A 12,226-nucleotide genomic window follows, 5' to 3' on the forward strand; every position below is an offset into this window, starting at 1 on the left:
AGAAGGAGCTTGGTCTGCGGAAGAACCCTGGGCTCCAGTCCTGGTTCTCCGTGGACTAGTCCCTTTTCCTCACTGACCTGTAGCTTCCTCACTGGGAAATAAAGTTTTCAGACCCAGTGGTCCCTTCAAGTCTCTTCTAACTCTGCTGAGGTTCTTAGATGTCTAGTAACATTTGTGTCAGGGCCATGGAAAATACCAACCTTCACATATGAGCAGCCCTTAACAGGTCACTGATGGTAAGATTGGTAACAACCAACAATATTGAGTGTTTACCATGCACATTTTAATTCAACTCTGACAGCGACCCTATGAGCAAAGTCCTATTATTTCACCCCCATTTTGTAGATGAGAACAGAGAGAGGAAGTAACCTGCCCAAGATCACACAACCAGGAAGGGATGGAACTTGCCTCATTCCAGGTAGCCCTCTCTGCTTTAGAAATTGTAGGTGCCTGAGTGATGGTGGTGGGTGAATGGAATATATGTTGATCAAGTGGGGTATGCAGTATTGGGGGTAGTGTGTATATGGCATGAGCATAAAAGGCTTGTGCTGTGGGTACTAGTTACAGCCGGGTCAAGGCCAGGCAGATGCCCAACATTGACCTGGAGGTTCAGCTCCAAATCTTTTAGCACTACTCGATGCCCCAGCCCCAGACTGCCCCCATGAAGCAAGAACTGGTGATTCACAGGTCACTTAAGGTGTTCCACCAAAGGGGCCTTTTGTATTGAGTGAAGGTAAGGTGGTATTAGTCCTTCCTGAGACTTACTTACATGATTAGGTTAATCGTGGTTTCCAGCCTGATCCCAGATATCACACATTTCTGTGTGTGCACATGTAGTTGACGTGTAAACGCAAAAACTTTGTGTGTATATGTACGCATTTGCATGGCTATGGGTGTAGATTTGTGCATACGTGTTGGTGCATGTTTGTGTTAATATTCATATGTGTATGTGCATGCATGCACACGTGCTCGACCATGTGCACATATGTAACGTGTGTAACATGAATATAACTGTGGTTCCATATTGGCACAATGTTCCAGTCAAAGGAACACAATCTGGTAACCAAAATAAAAATGAAAAATATTTCAAGCTTTTACTAAGTTTTAGGATTATGTCGGGCTACAAGTATCAGAAATGCGAATCTGCAATGACTTAAATAAATGAGGGATTTATTTTTCCACATGTTTAAGAAACATGGGTCAAGAATGCCTTTGAGGAACCAGCCTTCCAGCTTCTTCCTCTGCCATTTTTATTGTGTATTTTCTTCTTGGAGGCAGAATGGTGGCTGCATGCCCAAACATGTGCCCATGTTCCAGATGGGAAGAAGGCAAAAGGCAAAGGAAATTTTCTCCTTGCATTTTGTTCTCTTGCTGCATAACAGACCATCCGAAAATTGAGTGGCTTAGAAGATAGCAGTTTATTATTTCTTACAATTCTGTAACCCGGGCTGGCTCGGCTGGCCAGTTCTTCCGCTCTATGTGGCACCTGCTGGGGCTGGAAGTACAAGATGGCCGCTTTGCCCCCATGTCTGCTGCCTCAGCTGGAACGGTTGGAACAGCTAGGGGCTGGCTGAGCATTCCTCTTTCCAGAAGTCCTTTCCACATGCCTTGTTTGTTCTATCTGGGTAGTTGGTCCCTGGGTACTTGGATTTTGTGGTGGCTCAGGAATGCCAGAATGTCACTTCTGCCACATTGTATTTGTCAAACCAAGTTACAAGGTCAAGGAGAAGAGAAATAAGCTTCACCTCTTGATGAGAAAAGTGGACTGGATGTTCAGAGAGGGATGGATTTGGTGGAGGCCATCTTTGGAGAGTAACCACCACATCTAGGGAAGCTTTACCTTCCCTTGGGAGGGGGCACCCTCCCCAGAGACTTCTGGCTGTATCTCATGGTCAGACCTGGGTCCCCTGGCCAGCCCTGGTTGCAAGGGAGGTGGGAATTCAAGTATCTTGCTTCCTCGCTCTGCAGTGGAGGGAGGCAAAGGTGAAGGGGGTTGGGTATTGTGTGAGCCATCTTTCAGATTCTGCCCTGCTTCATCTGTTACAGAAAGGCCAAAGAGGAGCGAATCTTTAATATTCCACATAACATTTTAAAATCCTTTCCCTGTCACTAGTCCTCTTGGTACCTCCCTGAAACTCTTCCCCCACACTTGTCCACAATCCCTCCTCCCTTCTTCCTCCTTCACTCCTCCAGCTCCAGCTCTTTCTGGGTAGACTGACTTGGCCTCTCAAGCCTCTCCAGTTTCTGTGCTCCCCGCCCCCCTTGCAGTGTATCACTTTGGTCCTGTGCCACAAAGGAAAAGCTGGGAGCTGGGAGCTGGTCTAGCAGGAGAATCCTTCTCCTTAGAAACCAGGAGAAAAGAGTAAGATCACGAATCCTCACACAGTGATTTTGGCTCCTATCACACATGTTTGAGTATGTGTTTAATTTGTATGTATATGGTTCTGTGTATGTATGTCGTAGTCTCTTGTCCCTAGACCCCATGAAGCCCCAGTTTGGGCTGGAGCCCCAGCAGTGAGTATCGCTCCCGATTGTCTCGTGGACACCCTGTGGTTTCTCCTGGTCTTGCAGCGAATGGGGTTTCGGGCCAGATTTCAAGGTTGGGCAGCTGCAGCCTAATGGACTTGTCCTCCCCTCCGTTCTATTTGTGCCTGCAGGTATTTGGAGATCTGTTCAGCAGATGGCCAAGACACCCTCTTCCTGAGGGCCAAGGATGAGGCTAGCGCAAAGTCGTGGGCAGCTGCCATCCAGGCCCAAGTCAACGCTCTGATGCCTTGGGTCAAGGACGAGCTGCAGGCACTGCTGGCAGCCACCAGCACAGCTGGGAGCCAGGACATCAAGCAGATCGGCTGGCTGACTGAGCAGGTGCCTGCTGGGCCAGGCATCTGTCCGCTACCTCTATCCCCTCCCCTGGAGCTAACCCCATTCCCATTTATCATCTCACTCCACCCTGGCCCTCTGACCTCTCCCCTCCCTGCCCCACCTCACTGTTGCCTTGCCCCCTGCAGCTGCCCAGTGGGGGCACGGCACCTACCCTGGCCTTGCTGACCGAGAAGGAGCTGCTTCTCTACTGCCATCTACCCCAGACCCGGGAGGCTCTGAGCCAGCCAGCCCGTACTGCCCCACTCATTGCCACCAGGTATCCATGGGCAGGCAGGGGTGTATGTCTCACCCAGAGGTTGGGGGATGATGCTCTCGATGGGTCTCAGACGTGGGGGACCCCAGCCCCACTCTGCCCTGAGTTATTTCCCACGTGACCTGAAGCAAACCTCTATCTTGTCTGGGCCTCAGTTTCTTCATCTGTAAGATGGCGGTTTGCAACAGAAGGATGTGAGGTCCCACCAGTCACTCACTGATTGACACCTACTCTGCCCAACCTAGTGGAGCATAGTTCAGGGGACAGGGAGCTGATCCCAACAGTCTGCCCTCAGGGAGTATCCAGTCTGGTGGGGGAGGCTGACGGCCTTCAAGCGTGGAGGTGAAGGAACCACTTAACTCTGCCTGGCCTGATGGGGAAGGCTTTAGCTGGAGGTGATATTGAGCTGGACTTTGATGGTTGAATAGAAGTTTGCTCTTTAAGAAAGAGTGGAAGGTCATCTCACACAGAACAACACGGTCAAAAGTACAGAAGTATTAAGGGCTGGTGCATGTTCATAGATCTTTGAGTGTGCTATAGCCAGTATGTAGAATCTGTACAAGAAATGGAGAGAAATGAAACAGAGAGTTGTCAGGGCCTGATCTTACAGAACCTCTAGTCCCTGGTTAAGGAATGCTAGTTCTATCTTAAGAGTTGTGGCGGAGTGGAAGGGTTTTAGCCTGGGAGTGAGGTGACTTGGGTTGTGTTTTAGAAGACTCTCTGTGGTTGCCATGTGGAAAATTCAGTGGAGGGGGCAGGATGGAAGCTGGGAGGCTGGTGCAGTCATGCAGGAGAGATGGTGGAGGTGGGTGGAGGCAGCAGATGGAGAAGAAAGGCCGCATTTGCATTGGAAGACACACGGGTGGTAAAATTAACTGGGCTTAGTGTTTGCCAGATGGGGAGGGTGAGGGAGGTGGACAGGATGAATGGATGAATGGGGGGGGTGTTGGAGTTGGGGTCCGGTGGGCAGTGGGACTAGGGGTGAGAGTGCAAAGCGGGGAGGCTGGAGCAAGATGCTCCAGTGTGTTGGGGACAGAGAGGGGCTTAGATAGGAATCTTGGGGACTTGTGGGTTTGTAGTTCTGGGCTGGAAGATGGAAAACTGGGTGTCAGCAGCAGCTCTGGGGGGAGCTGAAGCTATAAGAGAGAGTGTGTGTGGAATGAGGAACTGAAGAGGGCTAAGGGCCAGAACTCTGAGGCTGTTGCCCAGAGAGGGGCAGTAAGCTGCCCAAGGTTACACAGCAAATGGGAATGAAACTGAAGGCCCAGGCCCTTGCTGCTCATGCCTTTTCCTCTGGGTGGGGCTCTGGCCTATGTGTTAGGAGCTGCCTGTCTGCCAAGGACAAGCAGGTCATGGATTGCCAAACTAATCAAGTGACTCATGAATTCAGGTCACAAGAGTTTATTTAAGATCTACTATATGCTCAGCATTGGTTTAATTGCTGAAAATAGAGTGGTGAACAAATAAGACAAAAATTCGTATCCTAGAAGATATTCTAGTGAAAGAGACAATCAAAAACCAATGGAAACAAATAAAGAATAAGTATAATTTCTGGTATCATGATGAAAAGTAAGGCTAGTGAGTTCCAGGGGTACTATTTTAGACAGGAAGTTCAGGGAGGGCTTCTCAGAGGAGACGACATTTGAGCAAAGATCTGAAAGAAGTGAGGGAGTGAGTCGTGCAGATAATCGGGGAAGAGTGTACTTGATGGAGGGAACAGCATATGCAGAAGTGCTGAGGCAAGAATGTGCTGGGTGTGTCTGAAGACACTAGTATGGCTGGAGCAGAGGGATCAAGGGGGAGGGTGGCAAGAGGTGGGCTCTTGTGAGTCAATCGGGGCCCTTCTGGAAGTCCTGTTCCCTGATTATATGGTAAAGGAGTCACAGGTCCCTTCCCAGGTCACCACCCCCTTGGCCCAGAACTATTTCCTGACTGTCTGAGGCCTTATACTTAGCCCTCTGCCCCCTGCCCCTAGGCTGGTGCACTCAGGCCCCTCCAAGGGTTCGGTGCCCTATGATGCAGAGCTCTCTTTTGCCTTGCGCACGGGCACACGTCACGGTGTGGACACTCACCTGTTCAGCGTGGAGTCACCACAGGAGCTGGCTGCCTGGACCCGCCAACTGGTGGATGGCTGTCACCGGGCTGCCGAGGGTGTGCAGGAGGTGTCTACAGGTGGGCTGGGTGGATCTGGGAGTGCCTCTCTGGTAATGAGCCTCTTACCCCCAGAGGCATTCAAACTTTCTTCTTCAGGTGCTTCAGGAGGGGCATATAAAGTGGGGTTTGGGGTCTCCACAGTCTCTTTTTTTTGGCTGTGCAGGTGCCCCGGTGGGTAGTGAGACCCTTTTCCCTGGGTTTTCTTGCCCTGGGTTTGTGATTACAGTGGTGAAGTTGTGAGAGATTGTGCCTGGAGTAGGGTTGCCAAATAAAATATAGGACGCCACTTAAATGTGAATTTCAGATAAACAACAAACACCTTTTTAGCATAAGTATGTCCCAATTATCCGTTGTTTATCTGGAATTCACATTTAATGGGGCAATTCTACAGGTCTCTAAGGTCTTCAAGGGCCATGCTTGGTGGGTCTACTGATACCTTTATAGGGAGGGAGGGAACGGGCCTACTGTACATGGCAGAGTTTAAGCTTTCCCTTTCCACTTTTTTTTTTTTTTAATTTTTTTTTCAACGTTTTTTAATTTATTTTTGGGACAGAGAGAGACAGAGCATGAACGGGGGAGGGGCAGAGAGAGAGGGAGACACAGAATCGGAAACAGGCTCCAGGCTCTGAGCCATCAGCCCAGAGCCCGACGCGGGGCTTGAACTCCCGGACCGCGAGATCGTGACCTGGCTGAAGTCAGACGCTTAACCGACTGCGCCACCCAGGCGCCCCATCCACTTTTTGTTTTTAAAGTTTATTTATTTATTTTGAGAGAGAGAGAGCAAGCACAAGTGGGGGAGGGGCAGAGAGAGGAGAGAGAGAAAATCCCAAGCAGGCCCCATGCTGTCAGCACAGAGCCTGACGTGGGCTCAAACCCACAAACCATGAGATCATAACCTGAGCCGATATCAAGAGTCCGATGCTTAGCCGACTGAGCCACCCAGGTGCTTCTTTCTGGTTCCACTTTTGTTGTTGCTGAAAGTGGGACTAGAAGTGGGGTATTGTTTCTCTGAGGGCCCGTTTTCTGTATTTTAGGGTGGGGGCAACTCCATGCAGGGTGAATATACAGATGACATAACAGGCAGTGAGCTTCCCATCCCTGGTGGTATTGAAGCCCCATTTTCAGAGTTGCTGGTGAGGGTTGGAGGTGGGGCTTATGGTCCCTGAGGTGCTGGCTGTGCCTGTGCCCACATGCCTCCCTGCAGCCTGCACGTGGAATGGCCGTCCCTGTACCCTCTCTGTGCACATCGACAAGGGCTTCACACTGTGGGCGGCTGAGCCGGGTGCGGCCCGAGCTGTGCTGCTCCGGCAGCCCTTTGAGAAGCTGCAGATGTCCTCAGATGATGGTGCCAGCCTCCTTTTCCTGGACTTCGGGGGTGCTGAAGGAGAGATTGTGAGTAGAGGGGGTGGGGGGCTTTGCTCTCCTGGAGGCCAGGCCGGATGGGGCTCCTGACCCTTCTTTCCATCCACCCTGCAGCAGCTGGACCTGCATTCGTGCCCCAAAACCATGGTCTTCATCATCCACTCCTTCCTCTCGGCAAAAGTCACCCGCCTGGGGCTTTTGGCCTAGAGATCACCGGATGCACCAGCCCTGAAGAGAGGGTATCTACCACATGGCCTGACCTGGCCCTCCGCTGACTGCCTGCTCACCACTGGGCTGAGGGAAGGGAGAGGAAAGGAACAAGAGTGCAGAGTCCCAGCTTCTAACGGAAGCTGGGATAGTCTTGGGACTGGGACCCAGACTCAGGACACAGTGGATCCTGCCTGTGATGGGGTAGCCTCCCAGGTGCCCCATCATCTCCACACCAGTGCCTTTTGCAGAGAGATATTTTGTGTACACAAAAGCCATTCCGAGCCTGGGACCTGCCCCTGTGGGGATCCTGACCCCAGACAACAACTGCCAGGCCTCCTAGAGGCCCCTAAGCCACCCTCAGAGGCCTCATCGAAGGGAGTTCCCTGGGGTCCATGGCAAGAGAAAGAGGAGGAACCTTTCTGTTCATTTCTCCCCTCAGCTCCACCACCATGGGGCATCTGGTTTTTCTCTTCATCCTCTCTCCTCCTTACTCTTGGATAAATAAACAGCCTGTGAGTACATAGGCAGCCTGGCCTAGTGTTTGTGGTTTGTGCCTTGGCCTCTGGACTCTTTGGTGGCTCCCACAGTCCCAAGATGGACCAGACCCAGGAGTGGGACTCCTTTCTCTGGAGGAGAGCAGACTTTAACCACAGGGCCATAAAGAAAGTCTATTTGTTATCTGTTATTGTGTGACAAATGACCCCCAAATCTAACAGCTTAGAACAGTGAATGTTTATTATTTTTCAGGTTCTGTGGATCAGGAATATGTGAAAGGCTAAGCTGGGATGTTCTTGACTCAGGGGCTTTTACGAGGTTGCAATCAAGGTATTGGCTGGGGCTGCACTCATGTGACAGCTTGACTGGGGCTACAGGACCCATGTCTGACATTGCTCACACATGTGGCTGTGGGAAGGCAGCCCCAGTTCCTCACCACCTGGGCCTAACCATAGGGCTGCTTGAGTGTGCTTATGACAATTAAATTAGCTGCATATCAAGTGCTCAGTAGCCACGTGTGGCTGGTGGCTATTGTGTTGGACTAAGCAGTTAAGACTGACAGGTCCCCATGCACAGGGAACAGAAATTCAGTAGGATCTCCCACCATCAAATGTGTGATTCAGATTGGGCAGACATGGAAATAACAGAGGGGCCAGTGGGGACCTGACCTACTCTAGGGGTTTACAGGAGGTTTCTCGCAAAGAGACACGGAAGCTGGTGTTCATCTAAAGGAATATGCTAAAATTCAGCTCTTGTTGCAATAATGCTGTGGAAAAAAATACCCAGCCTCAGGGGCCACAGCCACAAGCACTTATTTTCATGCTCCTGGGGCTGCATGCTCACTGAAGTTTGACTATTATAAGCTGGGCTTGGCTGGGGGTGTCACCAGGGAAGGATAAGGGTCATTGTCCACCCGTGGCAGTGTGAAAGCTTCCTCTCTCAAAAGAACTCACACTGGGATATAGACGCTGCCACCATGGTGGGGCTCTGTGTGGCACCGGTGCCCCTGTGTCCCCTGCTTCATGGCCATATTAGGACAGGACATCTTCCCTTTGCAACTTGACAGTAAACCTGAATATTTTTCTAACTGGAGTCTTTAGATCCCAGAGTATCCAGGGACTTGTCTGTAGAGTTTAAGCATTTTCCAGGAATTCTGGTATACTTTCATAGTACTGATAGTTACCCCAAATGATCAGATCACATTCTAGGTTATCTGGAGAACCACAGTCAAAATCAAGAACCATGATACGGTTTTCAGCCTGTGTTTGCCTTTGTATTTTTGACTGAATTGGTAGCCAGCAGTCATCTAAGTAGACAGTGTGAGCTTAATTCCAGTATATCCCAAACTCCTGAAATCCAGGTTTGTTTCCATCATCCTCACCGCCCCAAGACAGCACGATGGTCCGAGACTCCAGTCTTTGGGCAACTGCCACAGCCTCCTAAATGCTCTCCTTATTTGCCTCTTCATCCTCTTACCCCCAAAGCAGTGTATTCTCTACATGGCAGCCACTTAATAGGCAAAGAAACTGGGAATCAGCAGGGATGACTAACTTGGCCTTGACTATCATGGTAAGTGTCAGAACCTCAATGGGAACCCAGCCAGTCTGACTTTCACTTAGTCAGTCAGTGGTAAGAATAGCATTTTGGGATCAGCCTGGCCTGTGGGTGGATCCCAGTTCTGCTGTGCAGTAGCTGTGTGAGCTTCAGCATGTGATCACCTTTTGTATTTTCACTTTTCTTGCCTTAAAGTGCGCTAATAATAACCTCATAGAGTTGGAGTGAGGAGTTAGAGAAGTCATTGCAGCGGGGCTGTCAGGGCCCCCAGAGCCTTACAGTTCGGAGTGTTGGGGCCAGTGCCTTATCGACACAGGACTTTCTTCCAAACCACAGATCTCCCTGCCCAGACAGAGCTGAAGTGCTGAGGAACTAATATACATAGGAGCATCTTTCTACCATGACTGCTGGCATATAACTAGTCTAGCTTCCTCTCCTCTTGGCTGTAATAATTCTGAGGTATGTGTGCTACACGGTTTCCCAGAACTCCCCAACAGAATTAAACCCCAGATGGCCACCATGGTAACATTCTTTATTGGCCATCTCCCCTACCCTGTCTCCTTCCCTGACTACCCTGTCAATGTTTCCTGAGACCTCCTACCTGCATTCAAATCCTTGTCTCAGGGTCTGTTTTTGGAGAACCCAGACTAAAACACAACGCAATCATTTATTCATTTAACAACTATTTATTAAGCTCTTCCATGAGTTAGACTCTCTGCTAGATCTTGGGGATGTTGCAACGGACAAGACAGAATGTATCCCTGCTCTCAGGCAATGGCAAGTAAATAAATAATGCCATCATTTTGGATAGTGACAAGTACCGTGAAGAAAATGATGGGATAGTGATGGGAGCAGGTTATATGGAGTGGTCAGGGAGGGCCTCTCTGAAGAGCTGATATTTAAGGTGAGACCTGAAGAATGAGAAGGGACCAGCCAAGAAACAATTTTGGGAAAAAGCATTCCAGAAAGATAATTGTTAAGTAGACTCTGACATAAACATGTACTTGGAGTATTTATTGAAAGGAGCAAAATAAAGTTACAGAGTTGAGGTGTAGTCAACTAGAGAGAACATGTTAGAAGTAAGTTGGGGAAGTAAAAGTAAGCAGAGGCCAGATCGTGCAGGCCCTAGGACATGGTAGGAAATCTGGATTTTATTGCAATGGCAATGACAAGCTACCCAGAGTTTTCAGCAGAGGAATGGCATGATCTTAGCCAACAAAACACAAACAAACAAACAAATTCTGTTAGGCTCGGTATGGGAAATAGGCTGTAGGCAACAAAGGCAAGGGCAGAAGCAAGGAAACTTTGCTGGCTATTGCAGTAGTTTCTGATGAGATGTTGGTGGCCTGGGCTAGAGTTGTAGCACAGGAAGTGGGTAAATTTTAGACATTTTTAAAATGTTTATTTATTTTTGAGAGTGAGAGAGTACGAGCAGGGGAGGAGAAGAAAGTGAGGCAGACACAGAATCCGAAGCAGGTTCCAGGCTCTGAGCTGTCAGCACAGAGCCTGGTGTGGGGCTGGAACTCACAAACAGTGAGATCATGACCTGAGCCAAAGTCAGACACCCAACCCACTGAGCCACCCAGGTGCCCTGAGACATTTTTGAGTTAGAGCTGGCAGGACTTGCTGACGGATTGAATCTGGAGGTTGAGGGAGAGGAAACAAAAATGGCCCATTTCAATTTCTCCTAGTGCAAATGGGAGGATGGTTGGGTCATGTACTGAGATGGGCTACCCTGGTAAGGAACAGGTTTTGGGTGAGGATGTGAGTGTGGAAATGAAGAGTTCTGTATTAAGGTAGAGTTGGTCATTAGATACCCAAGAGGACATGTCCCTGTAGGCAGCCGAACTATGGATCTGTAACTACCCTCTCAGGATGGGGGTTCAGGCTGGAATGGCAATGGGAAGTCTTTAACCTCTAGCACAGCGCTGTCCAATAGAAAGAGTATGTGGGCCACGTATACAAATTATTCTTTAAACATTTATTATTTAAAAAAAATTTTTTTTTCAACGTTTATTTATTTTTGGGACAGAGAGAGACAGAGCATGAACGAGGGAGGGGCAGAGAGAGAGGGAGACACAGAATCGGAAACAGGCTCCAGGCTCCGAGCCATCAGCCCAGAGCCCGACGCGGGGCACGAACCCGCGGACCGCGAGATCGTGACCCGGCCGAAGTCGGACGCTTAACCGACTGCGCCACCCAGGCGCCCCAAACATTTATTATTTTTTAAAAATATTAATTTTGGGGGAGAGTGCAAGTGGGAGAGGGGCAGACAGAGGGGACAGAGGATCTGAAGTGGGCTGTGCCCTGACAGGCTGATGGCAGCGAGCCTGATGTGGGGCTTGAACTCACAAACTGTGAGATCACGACCTAAGTGTAAGTTGGAGGCTCAACTATTTATTTATTTTTGAGAGAAAGAGGGAGTGGGAGAGAGGGAGAGAGAGAGAGGAGGGGGAGGAGGGGCAGACAGACGGGGACAGAGGATCTGAAGCGGGTTCTGCACCGACAGCAGCGAACCCACAAACCATGAGATCATGACCTGCGCGGAGGTTAGTCGCTTAACGGACTGAGCCAATATACAATTTAAAACTTCCCAGTAGCCACAGTAAAAAAGTAAAAAGAGGGGCGCCTGGGTGGTTCAGCAGGTTAAAGGCCAGACTGTCTCAGGTCAAGTCATGATCTCACAGTTCCTGAGATTGAGGACTGCGTGGGGTCTGCGCTAACAGCGCGGAGGCTGCTTGGTATTCTGTCTCTCCCTCTCTCCCCCCAAATAAATAAATAAACTTAAAAAAGTAAAAAGAAACAATTTAAATTATGTTTATTTAGCCCAGTATATCCCAAATATTATTTTAACAAGTAATCAACATAAAAATGCTTGATATTTTGCAGTCTTTCTTCCACACCCGCTGTGTATTTTTTTTAAAAAAAGTTTATCTATTTTAAGGGGTGGGGGGGGGGCAGAGAAAGAGAGAATCCCAAGCAGAGGCTATGACAGCGCAGAGCCCCATGCCGAGGTCCATCTCATCCATAGAGAGATCGTGACCTGAGCCAAAATCAAGGGTCGGATGTTTAACCCAGCGAGCCACCCAGGCGCCCCTCCGGTGTATATTTTACATTTAGGGCACATTAACTCGCACTCACTCCATTCCAAGCGCTGGGTTACCGCAGGCCAACTAGGGGCGACCAGACAGGTCAGCACCGCAGCGGCTCCCCAAGGCGGGGGGCGGGGGTGTGGGGAGCCGGGAGCCGGGAGCCGGGAGCCGGGAGCCACCCGGCCCGCACAGGAGGAGGCGCTTCCGGTGCACCGTCAGGGAC

The 12,226-nt window shown here is 49.8% G+C and overlaps 1 protein-coding gene across 1 annotated transcript in view; it reads left to right on the forward strand.

Moving 5' to 3' along the window:
• Positions 1-7,383, forward strand: part of SNTA1 (syntrophin alpha 1) — a 28,536-nt gene extending 21,153 nt beyond the window's left edge. Inside the window, exons 4-8 of the mRNA XM_043602577.1 lie at positions 2,658-2,865; positions 3,009-3,139; positions 5,112-5,308; positions 6,495-6,682; positions 6,767-7,383. Coding sequence (XP_043458512.1) covers positions 2,658-2,865; positions 3,009-3,139; positions 5,112-5,308; positions 6,495-6,682; positions 6,767-6,859 — 817 coding nt within the window. The 3' untranslated portion in view covers positions 6,860-7,383. The remainder of the gene's footprint in view (positions 1-2,657; positions 2,866-3,008; positions 3,140-5,111; positions 5,309-6,494; positions 6,683-6,766) is intronic.
• The last annotated feature ends 4,843 nt before the right edge of the window (positions 7,384-12,226 follow it).

The sequence above is a fragment of the Prionailurus bengalensis genome, chromosome A3 (genome assembly GCF_016509475.1).
Source record: "Prionailurus bengalensis isolate Pbe53 chromosome A3, Fcat_Pben_1.1_paternal_pri, whole genome shotgun sequence".
In the NCBI taxonomy this organism is placed as follows: domain Eukaryota; kingdom Metazoa; phylum Chordata; class Mammalia; order Carnivora; family Felidae; genus Prionailurus; species Prionailurus bengalensis.